At 40.5% G+C, this 21,484-nt stretch overlaps 1 protein-coding gene across 1 annotated transcript; it reads right to left on the reverse strand.

The window, feature by feature from the left end:
* Window positions 1-1,422: 1,422 nt before the first annotated feature.
* On the reverse strand, window positions 1,423-21,002 carry rangap1a (RAN GTPase activating protein 1a). Its single transcript, XM_084107748.1, has 16 exons — window positions 20,911-21,002; window positions 19,713-19,835; window positions 19,506-19,633; window positions 18,130-18,189; window positions 17,154-17,333; window positions 16,051-16,185; window positions 15,088-15,246; window positions 14,353-14,466; window positions 14,143-14,242; window positions 3,503-3,587; window positions 3,185-3,317; window positions 2,964-3,080; window positions 2,597-2,702; window positions 2,429-2,517; window positions 1,691-1,812; window positions 1,423-1,596 (listed from the first exon to the last, which is right to left on the reverse strand). Exons 2-16 carry the CDS (start codon window positions 19,822-19,824, stop codon window positions 1,515-1,517), a joined length of 1,722 nt encoding a protein of 573 aa, XP_083963874.1. The 5' UTR covers window positions 19,825-19,835; window positions 20,911-21,002; the 3' UTR covers window positions 1,423-1,514.
* Window positions 21,003-21,484: the final 482 nt, after the last annotated feature.

Consider the following 21,484-nt stretch of genomic DNA (forward strand, 5'->3'; position numbering starts at 1 on the left):
CTACGTCATCAGAGAAGGGACGCCATTCCAGACCGGAAGTAACTTTTCAGACTTTGATTAAAGATTACGACGGCAAACAATTTTTTTCTGTGTATTAACTTGCACGGATTAATTGTTCACCACAAGACTAGTAATATGCGCTAACAAGGTAAATAGGGTCACTTTTGATTTCAGTTGGACTTTAATGGACTTCATAACAGAAACAGCAATTCACTGCCATTATAAAGCTTGAACACTTAGGATAAGCTTGGAGCCAGGATATTTTTTTTATATAACTCTGATTGTATTTGTAAATCATGGGGTAATTTTCATTTTTGGGTGAACTATCCCTTTAAGTATGTCAGAAGTTCTCAGGTTTTGGGTTCTAATCCCTAGAAGGTTTTTTTCCTTATAAAAAGATGTTCATCAGTGATTGTATATTAAGAACAGGGACAGATTTGTGTGAGTTTTGTTGTGATTTCACCAGAACAAAGAGTCACATGATTTCAAAAACATTCCAGTCCAAGACTGCCTCTTATTTAACATAAACAAACTAAATGAATACTCTTCTGGTTAACTGGAGATGTTGGTAAGTTGTCGGTAAGTTTCTTCAATGAATGCTTTATCTTAAAAATAGTTTAGGTTGTTTTCAAGCACAGTTTAAACTTTAAATTGCGTACATGTTTACTACTTTTGTTGATCAGCTTCCATTTTTCCAGCTTCCAAAAAATGTCTGCCCTAATAGAGAATTAGCATTAGCACACGTTATAGGCATAGCCTATGCTTGCACGTTCTGAACTATGTTGTTTGATGCAAACAAAACACTGCAATACAATTAGTGGATTTTTACTTAAATGTGATTTAGATTAATATCTGAATATATTAAATCTCATTACCTGCACTCTAAAATAATAATAAATGAATAAAGCAAAAGAAAACCAATACTGACTTCTTGTCTTCACTACAGTGGCTTCACTGATTTCAGGCTTCACTATCAGATATGTTTCAAACACAATGGATTTCCTTTATTATTAAAACAACCAATAATCGGAGATTCACGTTTCCACTCTAGCTTTTTCAGTCTCTCTCGGAACTGTCACAGAAATGTGTGTGCGTGCCTCTTTTCAAAATGAACGGTCAATTTTTTTCAATTATTTTTTATTGATATTAACTATATAAATGTTATAAGTGGAACAAAAAAAGTGTTTAAAATGTCTGTTAATTAAAAAAGGAGAGACCCCCCTTCAACTGAGGTAATAAATGAACTTGCTTCTAAGCTAGCACAACTAAAATGTGAATTTAAAAGAAACAAAAACCATAGAGACTTTCTTTTTAGTACAATGTCATTTTTTGTCTGTTATTTGAACTCATTTTTACCCTTCAAATCCTGAGTTACTGTACATTTCTTTATTATTACTAAAGAAAACGCAGGAAGACGACAGGTGATGTTTCAAGACTTGTTAGTTTATTATTAAGAATCACATGGTACTCATTTAAGCAAATGTCTGTGTTTTGAAACTGTATAGTGTGTGTTTTCAGCTCTCAGGTACGAGTTTCTGCAGGGTTAATTTCAGGCGGTCTCGAGAACTGCTGCACACCTCCAGCGATTTATTCTGCCTGCATAATAATCAAACGCACAAACAAAGAGAAGATTCAGTCGTCACATACTATACAGAACATTACATTCATAAACATTTGTTAGTTAAGTTACCTGGCCATGAAAGCATTGAGGACAGTGATGTGATCTCGGGGGAAATAACTCTGTTTTACTGCATGTTCCAAACACTGTAGGTGACCTGGGACCACCTTCACCACCTTTAACTTATCCTCGCTCTACAGAGAAAGAGAGAGAAATACCTGAACATCAAAACATGCTTTCCACCATCAGCTGGAACGGTTCTAGCATTTCTGATAGCACAAAGGTTTTCAAACTGGGGTTCTACATGAAAATGTAAGCATTTATATTGAGAAAGGGTGTCGTTTGCAATGGGATCATCATATTTGAGGATATTAGAACATGGTTTGGAATACTAGTACAGAAACATACGGACTAGTATAGTAATGCATGATTCAGTGACAGTAACCATGTTAAAATATCAAATGGCAAATTTTAGTTACGTGATATGACATATTTCCAAGAGAAAGGGTATTCGTCAAGAAAATACTATGGTTACACTTTATTTTAAGGCGTCATTGTTACAATGTAATTATATATTTAAGTACTGAGTAATATTAAGCAACTACATGTACTTACTATAGGGTTAGGGTAGGATTAGGGTTTGGTTGAGGGTTAGTTGCATGTAATTATGCATAATTTACTCTTATTACTATGGTAAGTACATGTAACATATGTAGAAGGACACTGTAAAGTAAAGTGTAACCAAAAGTATATGTATAAAATCTGTATGTAAACAAGCTCAGTTTTAGCTAGCAGTCTGAATGATTGTACCTTCAACAGTCCAAGCATCACCAGTAACGATGACACAAAACTCAAACCCTGGAAAGACGGTGTAAAGAAGGCTTTGCTCAGCACTGCATCTGAAACACACAGACACACAAGAATCAGTCAAACGTCACTCTCAGATCATTCGACAACCATGTGTTCACGTCACCTCACCGATACTCTCCAGCACGGCTGATTTCACCTCTGCGTCGTCGTCCTTGTACACAGAGGAGATTTTCAGAAACGCTTCAGCCGTCTTACCAACATCCAACACGTCCACCTGCAAAAGACGCGCAAACGCTCAGCACTAGGCCTGTTGAGATTACTGCCATCTTCTCTGTTTGCGCCTTAAATTCTGATCACATATTGCAATTCAAACGAGGCAAGGTTTAATTTCTGTATTCCATTGCTTTGCTTTGCCACTGGTTTTCTATGTAAAAATTTTCTAAATGGCCGTCTTTAACCTTTGTGCTCACATCTCATGCAGAAGTGCATTATGTCAGTATCCGTATATGTTTAGTGTGTTGAATGTGAACGCTACCTGCTGCTGGATGAGGGAGCTTCTCCTTTCACCGAGTCGCAGTAGTTTGTCTGGAGACGGAAAACTCAGGAAAGACGAGACGTCTGGAGTACGAGGTGCCGAAGGCGGCGTTGAGAACTACACAAACATCCACAGATACGCGTTTATTTCTCTTCTTGTGTTTTCATCTTTTTCATGTTGAATTTTACTTCAAACTGGAAGCCTTGAAGCTTTTAACAAACCTGATTTAATTCACTCTTTTCTTCCTCGCCTTCTCCCTCCTCTTCTTCTTCTTCTTCTTCCTCCTCCACGTCTTCATCGTCATCATCGTCCTCGTCCTCATCTTCATCTTCCTCGGGTTCTCCCTCGTCATCACTGTGTGTGTGTGTGCAAGAGTCTTTAAAATTCACTGACTTCCATTCAAATGCATATGAACACAGAAGACCGCAAACGAAAGCTCATGCAAATCAGGGAAAGGTATTTTTTCACATAAAGATAAAGGGAATCTGGAAGGCACAAGTGTTTTGTAAGATTGAGTTTGTTTAGTGTGTGTTTGATACCTCAGAGAGCCCAGTTTGTCTGCCATGTTCATGCTTTCCATCACCTCTCTAAGACTGTCACATCCTTCCTCACCCAGACTGTTCCCTAAAGACAAAAACATTCATTATGAGTAATACCGCAGTGTCTAATTTTTAATGATGCAAACATTTGTCGCTCATCTAGTCATTTATCCATTGTCATCACTGAGATACTATTATAGTTTTTGTAATATTTTATTATATGTTTTTATTTTTTATATTTTCCGTTTTTAAGTTTTAGTGATTTTGTTTTGCTTTTGTAACTATTGTTTATTCTTTTTTATATTTTATGTAATATGTAAATATAGTTTGTCATTTTATTTCAACTTTATTTATTGTTATTTTAGTATTTTTATATTTATATTTAAGTAATTTTTTTCCATAATTTCCATCTAATACTAAAAATGAAATAAACATTACTACAAAAATCATAGGCATTAAAATTTTGTTTATAATATATATATATATATATATATGTGTGTGTGTGTGTGTGTATATATCTATATCTCTCTCTCTATATATATATATATATATTTAGATATAGATATATAGATAGATATATGTGCGTGTGTGTGTATATCTATATATATGTGTGTATATCTATCTATCTATCTATCTATCTATCTATCTATCTATCTATTATTTATTTTTGTCATTTATATTCACTTTTAGTATTATTAATTTTATAGCATTTTTAGTATTAGTTATTTTAGTTAAAGGTCCCATGACATGAAATTTTCACTTTCTGAGGTTTTTTAACATTAATATGAGTTCCCCTAGCCTGTATACGGTCCCCAAGTTTCTAGAAATTTCAATCGGTGTAAATCGAGCTTTTGCTATCTTTCACTGCCTTTGAGAAAATGGAGGCTCATACGCGCTGATCTTGAATCTCCTCTTTAGGACGTCATAAGGAGGAAATGTTACCTCCCCTGTCTCTGCTTTGCCTGCCCAGAGAATATTTTCCGCCCATGAGAAAATGAGCTAGGAAGTAGGAACGCGCGCGCGCGATTTTAGTTTGTCCACGAGAGATATCATGGCTTTTGAGCGAGCAAAGCATAACAATTGCTCAATAATTGGATGTACAAATGAACACCGAAGGGTCAATACAGAGCTGGGCTTGCTGAACGTCTGAAACTAAAGTCTGGATCACTCTCTTTAACTCAGCTACACACACCTCGGACAAGTAAGTCAACTAATATAAGTGTGTTGCTTTACTGTTTATGGTTACCTAGATTGTTACACGTAGAATGTGGCTGTAACATTAGCTATGCAGCTATGCAGTTTGTGTGTGTGAATACACACACTGTAACGCGAGTGTTGTACACTTCTTTGTTCTCTTACGAGAGTTCTCTCGTACTGCGTTTTAACCAAAACGCTACGGGAAAAGTCTCTTTTCACGAAACACTGAAGCAAAAAATTATCCTTTAATTTTCATATATGTAAAACGCGTTGCGGCAGCAGTCAGCTATGGCGAGATGGCTTGCTCGCTCATTGGCTGCTCTGCGGCAACTGCATAAGCCTATCGAGCGAGGCCTGAGGTGACGTCAGGCCAATGAGGGCGCTTCGCGACTCTGAGGACTCGCCGGGCATCCTTTCCGAGGCTGCCCTTCCTGGAAGCGGATGGCGGGATTAGTTTTTCTTTACGTTACAAGAAAAGCTACCCTGCCTCTGCACGCGTCATTCACCGGCGAAGGAGAAAAGAGTGTTCTTAGTCCCACCGTTGGTCGGTCTGACCTCTTTTCTCTCACATTTCTCAGTTCCCTGTTCGGCGACTGGAAATATTATTGCAGCAAGTGAGTCTGTTACACGCTTGCCTGCCAGCAAACGCCGAAGAATACATGTTGACGCCGCTTTCAAAAGCCTGTATCCCCCTGTGGCTCAGTGGTGGAATTATAGGTTTTCCACACGGGAGGCCAGGGTTCGGATCCCGGTCTAGCGGCATATATTTTTATGCCGCCAATGCTTTGCTCTGTCAGTCCCCTGAAGGCGACTGCAGAGATGCATTTTGCAGCCAGCGAGCGCGTAGTACCCGCTTGCCTGCAACCGAACACCGTTTCTACGGTTCCCGTGCGTCACTGGCGAAAGGAGAATGGAGTGTTTTCAGCCCCGCTGAAACTGGGCAATATCCACTCTTCTCACATTCTGGCATTTTGCAGGCGTCTGAAAATGCAAATCACTCTGTCTGTTCCCCGAGAGGCAACTGCAGACGTGTTTTTTGCTGCCCACGAGCACGTGGTACATGCCTGCAAGCAAACGCCAGTGTGGATAATACTCGCGCTGACTTTGTCTATGTATCTTCACTGTGGTCCAGTGGTAGATTCTTAGACTTGCGCGCGGGGGATCGGAGGTTCGAACCCCAGGCCTGCCGGCAGAAAATATTTATGCCGCCGAAAGCAAATCACTCTGTTTGTTCCCCGAGAGGCAACTGCAGACGTGTTTTTTGCTGCCCACGAGCACGTGGTACATGCCTGCAAGCAAACGCCAGTGTGGATAACACTCGCGCTGACTTTGTCTATGTATCTTCACTGTGGTCCAGTGGTAGATTCTTAGACTTGCGCGCTGGGGATCGGAGGTTCGAACCCCAGGCCTGCCGGCAGAAAATATTTATGCCGCCGAATGCAAATCACTTTGTTTGTTCCCCGAGAGGCAACTGCAGACATGTTTTTTGCAGCCCACGAGCACGTGGTACATGGCCGGACTTCTACCGAAGTCCCGGCCACGGCCGATGATGCTATATGTGTAGAGAAGATGCCCACTGCTAGTGCCCATCCCTACACACTAGCACAGCCCTTCACACAGGGCCCGCGCTCATATATTCGACTCGGGTCGATCACGCACACAACATAGTGAACGTGCCCACTGCCTAGTGCCCACAAACACTATGTTCTGCATGCCTTGTGGTTTCTGTAAAGACGAAACCTGTGTGCATTCACTCTGCTCAGACAGACAGTGCACTCATTGCAGTAACTGTGCCCGCTCTCCCGCGCCCACACTTACTCACGGTATTTTCTGGTGTCCCGGCCACGGCCGATGGTGCTATAAGTGTAGTGTCGATGCCCACTCCTCAGTGCCCATCTCTACACACAAGCACAGCCCTACACTTAGGGCTCGCGCACATAAAATCGACTCAGGTCGATTGCGCTTCCAACATAGTGAAAGTGCCCGCACAAACACTATGTCTCACAGACCACAGGCTCTCTGTAAAAACGAGATCTGTGCGCGCTCGCTCTGCTCAGTCAGACAGCGCGCCCAAAGCAGTGAATGTGCCCGCTTCCCGCCCACATTTACTCGCAGACATGAGTCCCGCGGGACCCGCTCAGCCCTCCCTCACTCAGTCAAGCGCTGTAGTAAGGTCGAGGACGAGCGCTCTGCCCGCTGTAATAAGCGCGCCCCCCGCCTCGAATGCCACAGGTATAACGCCTACGTTATTGCGCCCCGAAGCGCCTCTGTCGCACGGCGAACAGAGCGCGCTTCGCATCCAGCCCTTAGCCAACCATGCAGAAGCATGGGCAGCGCTTCCAGGGGTTTCGGACTGGGTGCTAGGCATTATAAGAGAGGCTTCTCGCTACAGTTTTGTCGACGCCCTCCCCGCTTCACAGCGCGCGTCCAAACTACGGTGGTTTCAGAAGTAGCACACCTACTTCGCGCCGAAATATCAAAACTGGTAAGCAAAGGGGCGATAGAGCGTGTGCCCCAAGCTCAAAGCGAAGGGGGGCTATACAGCAGATACTTTCTAGTCCCCAAAAGGACGGTGGTATCAGACCCATACTGGATCTAAGACAGCTGAACAAAGCATTAGTGAAACGCAGTTTCAAAATGCTCACGACCAGGAAAATCCTCGCGCATGTTCGCCGAGGAGACTGGTTTATGTCAATAGATCTGAAGGACGCGTATTTTCAAATACAGATAGCGTCACATCACAGGCGATACTTGAGATTCGCCTTCGAGGGTCAGACATACCAGTATACAGTCCTGCCGTTCGGTTTGTCCCTGGCACCTCGTACATTTACGAAATGCATGGACGCAGCGCTCGCTCCTCTCAGACTCAGAGGTATGCGAGTGCTGAACTATTTGGACGACTGGTTGATCCTAGCCCAATCACGATCTCAGCTCGTGGAGCACAGAACCATTTTACTCGATCACCTCGAGAATCTTGGTATCACGGCCAATTGGGCGAAGAGTTCACTGAACCCCAGTCAAACGATTTCATTTCTGGGTATCGTTCTGGACTCGCAGTCTATGACAGCGCGGCTGTTGCCACAGCGCGTGCTGCACATTCAACGCGCGGCGAAGTCTTTCCGCCGCGGCGCTTTCACCCCGCTCAGGAAGTTTCAAAGGATGCTGGGTCTCATGGCCTCAGCATCATCAGTTCTCCGGCTGGGCTTGCTCCGCATGCGCCCGCTGCAGTTCTGGTTGAAAGCGCGGGTACCCAGTCGATTACGCCTCAAGGTCGATCAGAACTGTGTTACAGCCCTGGTGCCTTGGATGGCGGACGACTGGTACCGATCAGGTGTAAGCCTGGGGACTTCCTCGGGAGTGAGGATGGTGTCGACAGACGCATCCACCTCGGGATGGGGAGCGCTGCTCGAGGGCAGACCGTTCTTCGGCCTGTGGTCGGAACGAGAAAAGCTCCAACACATAAACTGCCTAGAAATGCTGGCAGTGCACAACGCGCTGACGCGTTTTTGTCCCCACATCAAGGACCAACACGTTCGGACAACATGGCTGTGGTGTCCTACATAAATCGCCAAGGCGGTCTGAAATCCACATCCCTGTACAGGCTGGCGAAACGCCTCCTAATATGGGCTCAGCACAACTTACGCTCGCTGAGAGCAGTGCATGTACCTGGGCGTCAGAATGTGGGCCCAGACAGACTGTCCAGGAACAACGTTCCCCCGGGCGAATGGTCTCTACACCCACAAACAGTCCGGCTGTTGTGGGAGAGATTCGGCAGAGCGGAGGTGGACCTATTCGCGTCCCACGAAAACGCTCACTGCCCCGCGTTCTCTTCAAAGAGCGACAGCGCGCTGTCCCGAAGGTGGCCGCGCTGCCCGCTATACGCTTTTCCCCCCGTCTCCCTCCTGCCACAGGTGTTGGAACGGGTCAGGGAAACAAAATGCCCAGTGCTGCTTGTAGCACCGTTCTGGGAGAACCAAGCATGGTTCCCAGTCCTGATGCAGTTAGCAGACATCGCTCCATGGCCAGTGCCGTTGAGGAGAGATCTCCTCTCGCAGGCCGGGGGCTCGATTTGGCACCCACACCCGGAACTGTGGTCCCTTCATGTGTGGGCGCTCAACGGATACCCGTTGGTCTCGCAGAGGGAGTCATGAATACCATCACTCAGGCTAGAACACCGTCGACTCGGCGGCTTTATGCTTCGAAGTGGTCGGTTTTCTCCGGCTGGTGTACAGCTCGGAGCCTTTCACCCCTCGAATGCGAGGTAACGGAGGTTCTCTCCTTCCTACAAGAGCTGTTGGATAAGGGCAGATCCCCTTCCACGCTCAAAGTGTATGTGGCGGCTATTTCAGCGTTCTCCGGTTCAACGCTGGGTCAGTCACTGGGAAGGAACGATTTAGTCATCCGCTTCCTCAGGGGAGCTAGGAGACTGAATCCACCCAGACCTCCTTCAGTCCCTATGTGGGACCTTTCTACGGTCTTGGCGGCCATGAAAGGTGCCCCTTTCGAGCCTATCCAGTCTATTAGCCTCAAACATTTGTCTTTCAAAAGAGTGTTTTTGATGGCTCTCGCTTCAGTGAAGCGCATAGGCAATCTGCACGCGCTCTCTGTGAGCCCGGCGTGCTTGGAGTTTGGTCCTATGACTCTAAAGTCATACTCAAACCTAAGCACGGCTATGTGCCGAAATCCCTCAACACGCCTTTTCGGGCTCAGGTTATTTCCCTGTCTGCCCTGCCGGCATCGAGTGAGGAGGGGGACTCGAGTTTTCTTTGCCCTGTTAGGGCTTTAAGAGCTTATATGTCCCGCTCTGCTGTCTTCAGACAGACAGAGCAGCTCTTTGTCTCGTTCAGCGGACGTTCCAAAGGAATGGCTGTTTCGAAACAAAGTCTATCCAGATGGATAGTTGACGCCATAGCGCTGGCTTATACTGTCAAGGGCATTCAATGCCCGTTGGGAGTTAGAGCGCATTCTACGAGAGGCGTTGCCTCCTCGTGGGCTTGGTCCAGCGGGATTTCCCTACAGGATATATGTACGGCGGCAGGCTGGGCCTCTCCGTCTACATTTATCAGGTTTTATAACCTAGAGGTTCCCGCCTTACAGGCTAAGCTTTTGTCGGTGTAATCTATTCAGCTGTCTAGCCAGACCTCTGAAATCGCAGGCGCAATGCGCTACCGACTATCTTGGGCAGAACTGTGTAAGACCCACATTTCCCACATTAGTTCAGGCTCCCTACCCTGTCTATGTGATGTCATATTCGCGTCTGTGGACATATCTATATAAGGACGGAGGGAAACCCCTCCTGTCTTTAGACTCTCCCTGTGAGGTCACGTTAAGCCTGCGGACGCTACAGTATAGGGAATTAAGGCTCCCCTCCCTTATTCCCTGACTCTGTGTGAGTCTATCTGGTGATTATGCACTGTATGCCTGAAATAGCTTCCGGTGATCAGTGTTTTTATCCCAGCACGCACGGCGTTTTACAAGGGGTTCCCGTAGCGTTTTGGTTAAAACGCAGTACGAGAGAACTCTCGTAAGAGAACGTACTCGGTTACTAACGTAACCTCGGTTCTCTCTAGAAGAGGGAACGAGTACTGCGTTCTCTGCCGTGCGTCTGGTTCACTCTGGTTCGCTTTGGCGATCAAAATCAAGTGAATCAGCCTTCTCGAGCTCCTTTTATAGAGGTAAGCCACGCCCGTCTCGGCGGGAAGTGGCGAGGAGGGCGCGAAGCGCCCTCATTGGCCTGACGTCACCTCAGGCCTCGCTCGATAGGCTTATGCAGTTGCCGCAGAGCAGCCAATGAGCGAGCAAGCCGTCTCGCCATAGCTGACTGCTGCCGCAACGCGTTTTACATATATGAAAATTAAAGGATAATTTTTTGCTTCAGTGTTTCGTGAAAAGAGACTTTTCCCGTAGCGTTTTGGTTAAAACGCAGTACTCGTTCCCTCTTCTAGAGAGAACCGAGGTTACGTTAGTAACCGAGTACGTTATTTGGATAACCGTTTTCCTGTTGGTTATATGGCGCGCGCGATATCCGCATTTCAAGATCGCAGAGCTTGATGTAATTGTAATAAGATAAATACAGACATTACAGATCTCTCATGAAAAGGCAACAGTAGGTTAGCGTTAGCTACATGACAATAACTGTAAACCATCCGAATAAAGTACCGTATCCAGACATAATATTTTAAACTAACCATTCGGAAACGTCCTGCTGGAGCCGCTGAGTTGCAACTTCTTCATCCGTTGCTTCTCCATCCGGATCAGATTCTGGGTCAAACTGAAATGCTTGAAAGACTGCGTGTCTTCCTGCCATTGCTATAACAGTTATCCAACGTAAACATGCATGGTACCGTTGCGCAAGATGGTCAAGGCCACACCCACCCTCCACCTTGCGCCGCCTTTCTCCTCCTCATTATCATTTAAGGCTACAGACACAGAAACGGCCCGTCTGAAGGAAGCTCATTCTGGGACTGGCTTGTAGTGGCTATAATTCTGCACCGAGGCTGAATTTTTGGAAAGAGATTTCAGATACAGTACTAGGGACCACTAAGGCCTATATTAAAGCCTACAAAAAGTAGCATGTCATGGGACCTTTAAACTAATTGAAAATGTGAAATGTTTCTTTGGAAACTAGCAGAAATAAAATAAGTTTCGTTTTTTTTTTTCAGTTAAAGGCAGGGTAGGTAGGACTATATAAAAATAAAAGATCCAAATTTGTTAAAACTTTCTATATATATCAATACATAATTAAAATGTAAGTACTCTGAAAAAAAGAGTATAAAAATCAAGTGACTCTAGACCGTTTAATCTGTATTAAACACAGCTCATTATTTCGATTCGGGACGAATCAAAGGATTGGCTTAGGCGACTGTCACTCTCTCTCGCAACCATGGCAACCACCCTTTTGCCACGGGATCTGCCCACTTGCGCGCGCACGTTTGATTTGAGGAATTCGAGAGGCACGGAACCTAGGAATAGCAAAACAATGGCAGAGAAAGAGCAATCAAAATTCACATTACTGGCATGCAGTTAGTGAAGGCAAACAAGGCAAAAAAAGAAGACAGTACAAGAAAAGGTAATGAACAAAAAGTCTTTGGATAATCAAAGAAATAAAACGCGTGTCAATATCATCGTGGCTTTCCAGCGACCACCCCGTCCTCAGCCTCTACTTCCTCGGACCCTAGTTGCACGCCACGGCCTCTTGCACGACCTCCTCTGCTTCGCCCTAAAATTATTTTTTATTTTACAAAAGGACATTTTACAAACCTACATTTTGCGCATGTGCTCCTGCATGCACTTTTCCAGTCACAACACAGCAATCAAAGGAGGACGCGCTGAAAACTGAAATGCTGTTCTCTTCCTTCATAACTCGTACTGAGAATGTTTGAGTTGCAGAGGAATTTGTGACTGTTTCAGCTGTTCAACCACATCAAAGTTTCGTAATTAGTAAGTCCGTGCTTTTTCTCTTTTTGTTCTTATGTGCTGAAGGGCTGCTGTGCCTTGGTGAAACGATGTTTGTACGTGAAGAGCTCTTTTCCAAAACGCCATAAACCTAAAAAGCTGCCTCAAAGAACCAGCAAAAGTAATGATTATGAATGTGTAAAATATTGCAATAAGACATTTTAATTGTTTATTAATTTCTGTGTCGGCTGCAAAGATGAAGTTGACGATATTTGACTCGCGATCTTCGCAGTAGGCTAGTGAACGCATGCACCGGAGAAATGCACATTTATTAGGCTACATTGTTTTATTTTGTTTTGGATGGTTTTGTTTAGAACCAGATTTCTGTAAATATATTCCACATTTTTTAGGCCTGTGAGGCGAGGCTACGGTTCGGTTCACGATGATATAATCTCCAGTTCAAGCACCTTATGTTGTGATTGATAGCCTATATTTACTTTATGTATTTAATCCAGGAATGAAAATATTAATGAATTAATGAAAAAAAAATATATTAAAATTAAGATACAATTAATACAAAACGAAATTCGTTTTAAAGAAAGGCTTTGTGCTTTCTGTTTTGAGGTCTCTGTTAAAGTTTGAAAGTCTTAGTGCAGCTTTCAGAGCGCTCGCGTCCATAATGGAGAACTGTCAAGTAATATTGTTTTTTCTTCATAAATGCAAACACGAAAAATAAAAGACAAAAACTTTTTTAAAAAGACAAACCATAAATTTAGAAAAAAAAAAAGAAAAAAAGATGGATTTATAGCGTTTTGGGGGAAAAATGAATGGATTTATACCGTTTTGAAAATGTTATTTTTTTTTTACTTTGAATTGATCATCAACCATATTGTTGTTTGATTTAATAATCACTGTTGCAAGAAGTGCCTAGTTAAGTTTTTTTTTTTTTTTTTTTGTAAGTGGAAAAAGTAGGGGCTGCCACAGATTCTGTTTAGTTAGCTCCTTTATTGTTTTTTTCTATAGCCTAGTATAATATAGGTCAAATGCAGCAAGTCAAAAGACCAACTGGACCTTCTTTGCCAGTTTGCTCACATTTCTTTGAAGGATGGCAAAAATATCGCCTGAATATCGATATCTAGATATTGGAAAAAAATATCGAGATATTCATTTTTGTCAATATCTCCCACCCCTACATGCAGAACACCATATATGTTATGAATCTTACACGAAATTCATCTTTATCACAATATTACTGATGGTAATGTAAAAAAGTGTATCAATGCAACCTGTTTTTAGCTTATATAACTAGCTCGTTAGCGAATCAAAAAATATATATTTTAAATTTACCAATATCAATATGCTAGCTTGATAGTGAGTACTAAAATACATCTTATTTGTTTATATTCATAAGCAATTAGCGTTAGATTTTTTTATTACATGTGATTCTGACATGATGTCACTACATGCACTGTGCTCCTTCCTCTCTGCTTGTCTCAGGTAAATAATGCGTCTTCAGCTCAGCGGTTGGAGTCGCGCGTTCATGTGTTTTGGGGGCGTGGCTTTGGAAGGAGCCCAGAAGGGAGGGGGTGGAGTGAATGGAAATAATGAACTGTCTTTAAAACAGTCCTGAGAGGTCTACAGACACTCGATTTTTATACTTTCTTTTTCAGAGTACTTACATTTTAATTATGTATTGATATGTACATAAAGTTTAAACAAATTTGAAAAAGAATTTTTTTAGACCATTCCTACCTACCCTGCCTTTAATGTTTATTTCAAGTAACAAAAAGTTTTTGTTAAATTATATCTGTGCATCTAAGGGCTGCTTTATCACTGCAAATCATCAATCAAAACTGAGACAGAAAAAAACATAATTAAATCTTAAACGTCAAAAAGCGGTTTATAACCTGTTCACCTTTGTTTTGAGAGCACAAACTTGATTAAACCAGTGCATCTTTACTTATCACAGACCGTTCAGATATTTGCAGAGAAATCCTGATGATGCGGTGATGTTTTCCTGTTTAAGTGTGTGTTGTGTGTGTTTGTACCGTTCAGGTCGAGTTTTTCCAGCTGATCTTTGAGTTGGACGGATCGCGCCACATCCAGAGCAGCTTCCTCTGTGATTTCACCGAAAGACAGATTCAGCTCCTGGTGAGACCGAGACGAGCATCTTTATTGATTTAGCTTTCATCATTTCATCATTTTTAAGCCCTTTAGCCAAAGCTTCATAACATTTAGTCCGAATGATCTGTCAGTACCTTGAGTATCGGCAGTCCATCTCTCAGAGTCTCTGCTATGGCACTGGCTCCTTCAGACCGAACAAGACAGTCCCCAAAGTTGATCACTTGCACATTTCGCAGGTGTTTCAGTGCCTAAGAACACACACACACACACACACACACACACACACACACACACACCTTTGAAAACCATTGCTTTTTCTGGTACTGGTACATTTTGGGGGTTATTTACATTGCATAACATGTCTTCTTTCAGACTAGTAGAAAGAAAACATCCAAAATACACTTATAAGTGTTTTGTTGATGTAAGCGTCTGTAGATTTCAATTACAATATATTTAGAGTTTTTTCTCCACTTCAGCAGCTCTTACACACACCAAATTTTACAGTTTTATTCCTGTCTATATTCTGAAGGCTTTTACAGAGGGGTTTGTTCATATAACATCCAGCCTGATTTATATAACAGTTTTTTCCTAAAAACATGGTGAAAATTTATTTTCTCTGTCTTTCGACAATATTTTCTGATTTATGTATTAATAAAAAGAGATATCCAAAATCCCCTCAGTAAAAACATTTAACTCTAATATGTCAACAAAATGAATCAAACATTTTGAACCTGGCTTTAGATTTATCTTCTGGAAATGTATGCAAATTAGTGCATTCCTAATTAAACAATGCTTCATTTGCTAATTTCTTAAACTCTTCCACAATTTAGATGTTTCATCTAAAGCACAATAAGTGTTTTCCAGTGTACCTCTGCCATAGCGATCGCTCCCTTCTTGGTGAAAGTGTTGTCGTTGAGGTTAAGCACTCGCAGCTGTGGGTTGTGCTGCATGGCTGTGGCCAAAGCCGTGACTCCTGGGTGATTGATGCCATTCTGGGGCATGTGCACTTCCTCCAGACTGCCAATCAACTGAGAAGATAAAGCATTCGCCAATGAGCCAATCAGAGGTGTGTATCCCGCACAACAGCGTAACTCGCTGCTTCACTACCGTAGTACGATGCATCGTTGAAGAAATCAACTAGCTAGTCACGACTGTTTCCCGAAACCGTATAGTCGTAAATTGGTCGTTCAACCACGTTGGTTAATTATGTCACTCAGGTGTTGGCGTAATACCTACTTTTTATGAATCTGTTTGAGATCGAATTAACGCTAGATGTTTTGCTATAAATTACAGACATGACATCTGAGGACTATTTCTCATTTTTCAATTTTGCTTTATTTCCAGATTCAATCATAGGCTCGTTCTTACGTGGTAGAGCACGTTCACACATTCGCACTCTTCAAAAACAGTGCTTTTAATCTCTTGACAAACTAAAGACGTGAATGACATTTGTATGTATTCTAAATAAAAGATATAGATTGTACTGAACGTCAGCTTGCTTATTTTGATCAAGATAAGGATTTATTGAGGCCACATGTCATGAAAATGAGAAACAATGCTTCTGACCACAGGTCGAGAGCCGTCGTTCCAAACACACAACTGTGCTATGCTGTTTGCAAATGTCTGTTAGAACGGTGTTTTCGATAAACACAGACTTGTTGAACTACTGATAACAACAGAACTTGCGACCATAGTTGGCTAACGAAATGAGGGAAACGAAACAACGTTCGCAATGGACTTACATGTAGATTTTAAAACAAACCCCAAATAAACAAAAATCAAGAAAATTATTAATATTGTTGGTGAGACTTCGTTCTCGTGTCCTTCAGCACCTGAAAGGCCTGCGCCAGCGCTGTGGCTCCATCATTCTCCAGTCTGTTCCTGCCGGCGATGAACACCTTCAGCTGCAGTGGGGCGCCGAGCGCACTCGAATCCTTGTGACACGCCGTCAGAGCTGCCGCCAGGATCTACAGAACCAGGAACACCACATTACCAGAGACAACAAATGGCAATATAATTAGGGTCGGGTATCATTTGGATTTTAACAATTCCGATTCTTATCGATTCCTAATTCCAATGAGGTAAAAAAAACAAAAAAACTTTCGATTTCACACTTCACATTTAGTCTTATTGCAAAACATTTCATTGTAGCTAAATATCATGAACAAAAACCAACAGGTTAAAGAACACTTACACAAGGCCTGTGGTTTAAAAATACCATAGAAAAAACAACTAGCCTAACTAATATACATTTCAATCATTATTAAAGACTAGTAAACACTCAGTAAATAAATAAATAAATAAATAAATAAAAAATTGAAATAAACAGTGTTTTAAGATGTTCAGGTATTCAGGTCCAGAAAATTTAATCAAATGTAAAATAACTCTGCACTTTATAAATAAAATTACAAATATAGTTTACAAAAGTTATTCAGTCATGAACGATTGAATTTTCTCTTGTGATATTACAGAGACTGAAGGTGCTGTCACTTTAAGAGTTTAAAGCAAGGCGTAATTCGTCTCACACTTGAATAGTTTGAAGTCATATTAAAATGCTCACAAAGGAATTGATAAATCGAAATATTAATTTTATAACAAGTATCCGATTTCTCACCTTAAGTATTCGATTGCCAACCCTAAATATAATAGAGCGCAACAGATCCGTCCACTTTTTTAGCATCTTTGGTTTCTGAACCATTCTCCCATTCATTTGGGTATGATTTGCTTGTCGTGATTCTCTAATTGGTGGATATTTCTCTGCAGAATAATGGGTAATGTAGTTTTTTCACCAGGAATTCTGCTGTTATAATGACTATTTTAAAATTAGTTTAAAAGCAAATACCAGCAATTAACAACCTCAACCGTTTAAGTTCAAAATCAATTCCCTTATGGAGAAAATGAATGGAGTTTTTACATCATCATAAACCCCGCCCACCTTTCCTCCTCCAATGCCCATTCCACAGTTGTTGAGGCGCAGTTCCTGCAGCGAGTGACAGGCGGCGCTCTTAAGCAGCTTCTCGATGCCTTTCACGCCATCGGGTCCAAAGGCGTTATCGCTCAGATCCAGAACCTTCAGACGAGCTCCCGCCGTGATTAACGCGTCACCCAGAGAAACCTGCGGAAACGGCTCGCTATCGTTAAACGCTCTGCTCCAGTCACGCCCAGTACAAGCAACTCGAGCTACCTAATCAGACTACTCCTTTCAAGTAATTAGTAAAGTAATGCATTACCTTTAAATTTACCACAAAATATCTGAGGTACTTTTACAAACAAGTAATGCAAGGTACTTTGTTTTCCATTTACTGACTGATACCTCTCTTGTTTCCGAGAAATCTTAAGTGCATAAACATGATGGTTATTGTAGTTCTAGACTAAATGTGAGCATTTACGCACAAAAATAGATTCAGTATTCCTAGAAATGAATAAAAACGGTGAAATGCAAACTCAGAATATTACGAAAACCTGCTATAATTAAATATGTTAAATAACACAAATACACTTTATGTATTTAATCTCACTTTATTAACCAATGTCTTTAATGCTGACCTTTGATGATCCAATTAAACCATACGAATAAGCAAAAATGACTTTCGTTAAATATCACTTTTTTTTTTTTTATTGCTGAAGATTGTTATTAAATGTATTGTTTGTTACCCAGCCCAGCCCAGGTGAGAAAAAGTAACACAAAAGTAACATAACACATTACTTTTAATAAAAAGTGAAACAATTAGTTACTTTTTAAGTGAGTAATGCAATATTGTAATGCTTTCATTTTAAAAGTGACTTCCCCAACTCTGGTCACAACTAGGAGCACGTTGGGTGTTATATAGAGTTCGCCAAAGGGTTTCACCAATCAAAGATGATCGTGTAACCATAAAGAAAAGTTTGATTGTTAAATGGTCAGATCTTACCAGCGCTGGAGGAATTTCAGCTCGCAGGCGGCCAGTGAACATGTCGCTCCAGTGGCAGCACTAACAGAGAGAGAAACAATAGAGTTACAGGACATAGATTCATTTGTTTCCTAATAATGGCGTTAAGTAAATAGTAATTAATATAATATTATCATCAAAATGTGGTTTCTTGCTCTTGGCAGCCAATAATTCAACGCACAAAACACACACTGATTCCCATCATTCATAATCAATATAAATATTGCACATTTTTTCCATCATCATGTCACATTTGGGGCTCAGTAACATTGTGATTGTCACAAATTGTTATTTTAGTTTGTGATATAATAAAACTATATATTTCAAGTCTAATTTTAGTTTAATGTTTTATTAATTTTGTTATGTGCTCTGTCATTTTATTAGTTAAAAAAAAAAAAAAATTCTATTTTGGTTTATTTTATTTCAGTTTTTGTGCTTCAACTTTATTTCTATTGAAGCCCATTTCTAGCACATACAAATCACATTTTTGACTTACTAAGCCATAATTATGAGATATCATGACATACAAAGAAATACTTTTTAAGTAATTTAGACATTTTATTTCAATGACTTCTACAGTCATAATTTTGACTTTTTATCTCATAATTATGATTTTAAAAGTAGGGCTGGGAAAAGATTAATCGCGATTAATCACATCCAAAATAAAAGTTTGTGTCTACGTGATATATGTGTGTGTACTGTGTATAATTATTTTGTATATATATATATATATATATATAAATACACACTTGCATGTATATATTTAAGAAATATTTGTTATTTATAATTTATATATAAAATATTTAAATTTATATATAATATAAATTATATATAAATATATACATGTAAGTGTGTATTTATATATATATATATATATATATATATATATATATATATATACAAAATAATTATACACAGTACACACACATATATCACGTAGACACAAACTTTTATTTTGGATGCGATTAATCGCGATTAATCTTTTCCCAGCCCTACTTTTAAAATCATAATTTTTAAGTAATCATTTCTACTTTTTATTCATAATATTGTTTCTTAAAATGGCGGAAATGGGCTCGAAATTATGACTTAAAAAGTTTAAATTATGACATATTAAGTATAATTATGAGATAAAGTCAAAGTTATGACATACTTTTCAAGCCCTAATTTCAACGTTTTATGCCTGAAATCTGCATGATTGTGACAGAAATGGGCTTTCATTTATATTTCAGTTTTATTGCCAAGGCAACATTTCTAAATTTTCGGTAAGCTTATAGGCCTGCAACCCACTTTCAGATTGTGGTCGACTGTTTTAGGATAGAGTTTAATGAGAATGAAGACTGCGAGTGTGGTTTCGGCACCTGCAGGTCGCTCTTCTTCTCCAAGGCTTTGGCGATGGTCTGCGCCGCCTCCAGGCCGATGGTGTTTCCCTCGAGTCTGAGGGCACGCAGACCGTCAAACTCCTCGATCTCCTTCACCATCTCCTCCACTGCGCACAAAACCACACATTATTCACAGCAGAAACAGATGTGAGACATTACTAGATGATCATCATCGGCTGAGCTCACCGGACTGAGCGTTGTCCAGTTTAAGACCCTGTCCTTTATAGCTGAGCTCTCCCTCATTGACCTGAGCTTTCGCCAACGAGTCGGCGAGATTTGCCACATCATCTGACGCCATCCTGACACCAACTGAAGACCATATAGAAACACATACGAGTTTAAAAGGGGAGAAGAAACAGTTCACGTGAATCATGATGATACAGTATAACATTAGACACACATTAGAATCAAACCCAATTTATTTTTATTATTAGGCCAAGACACTACAGGTAAAAACATTGTTCATGCGCTGATAAATTTTGAGATTTTGGGGTATTTGAGTTATTTGGGCTTTCCAATAACATGTTGTTTTAGACTAGTTAAAGGAAAACATCTAATACACTTTTAAGTGTCTATCTATTTTGCGTGTGTAGATTTCAATTCCAGTACCTTTAAAGAGTGTTTTTTTCCCACCACTTCAACAGCACTTACACACACACCAAACTTTACAGTTTTATTCCTGTTTATATTCTGAAGGTTTTTACTGAGGGGTTTGTTCATGTACCATTAAGCTGATTTTATATAGCCTAACGTTTTATTCCTAAAAATAGGGTGAAAGTATTTTTTCTGGCTGTTGACAGTATTTTCTGACTTATGAAAAGATAAAAAGAGATATGCAAAATCCCCTCAGTAAAAACCTTTAATATGTCAACAAAGTTACAATAATTTTTAACCTGGCTTTATCCAATGTTCAGATTTATCTTCTGGAAATGTATGCACATTAGTGCATATTTAACTAGATAATGCCTCGTTAGCACATTTAAACACAATATTTCAGTAATACAAAAATATTATTGCAATTCTTAATGTAATCAATCAAGTCAAAATCTATTAGATCATCTTTTACCATGTTCATCTGTAGTGTACTATTTCCTATAGTGTATTATTCTATTTTTTATTGTTAATATTAAAGTGCATTCATGAAATGAATTCATCACAAATAAACCTATTTTACATGTTAAAACGTTGAATATTCTTAATTGTGTAACCGCTGTTGTTCACCACCACTATATTATTAATGTGGGGTATTGTTGTTGCCATATGAACATGTATTCATACACCATATGATCAACACACAAAACACGTTTTAAGCGACTCAGCCTATTACAACTATAAACTCGTTCCCGGAACAAACTTAGTCTATAAATATTATGTTTGTACTTACAAGTGGTGTTTGAAATGATTTCTGGCTGTAAATGTAGGCTATTTCTTTTTTCTCCCAATTGCTTCCTCCCGCTCGCGCTGATGACGCAAATGGCGTAGCCGCGCAGTGATTCATGGGGTTTGTAGTTCTATGTCCTAATTCTGGAGCCCTTAATTTTGCGTGTCTTTTTGTCATTTGTTTGAGATTTACTGCCTGTGTTGAGTAAAACTAACACATACCAACAACGTGTCATAACTGGTTTAGGATTAAAAGTAATAATAATAATAATTCACAGTATTGATATGTTGGCAGGTTTAGCTTTAATATATTAGAAGGAAATTTGTTAAACTGCAGTGTAACATCAGTATGTTTTCCCCCTACAGTGACTAGATTTATTGAGTTCAGTGTAGAGATACTGAAATGCTGGAAGGGAATTCATGGTCTCTCTAAGATTAACAGCAGTTATGTTTGTGTATATGTGTTAGTAAAGAACAGGTCAGTGTATGCTAGCAGTTTTTTTTTCTATAAAATAATTTAGTATTATAAATGTTTATAATTATTTGTCGATTAAAGTTTATAAGTGTCCAGAGACCTC

Source organism: Abramis brama (assembly GCF_963993115.1).
Source record: "Abramis brama genome assembly, chromosome: 1".
In the NCBI taxonomy this organism is placed as follows: Eukaryota; Metazoa; Chordata; class Actinopteri; order Cypriniformes; family Leuciscidae; genus Abramis; species Abramis brama.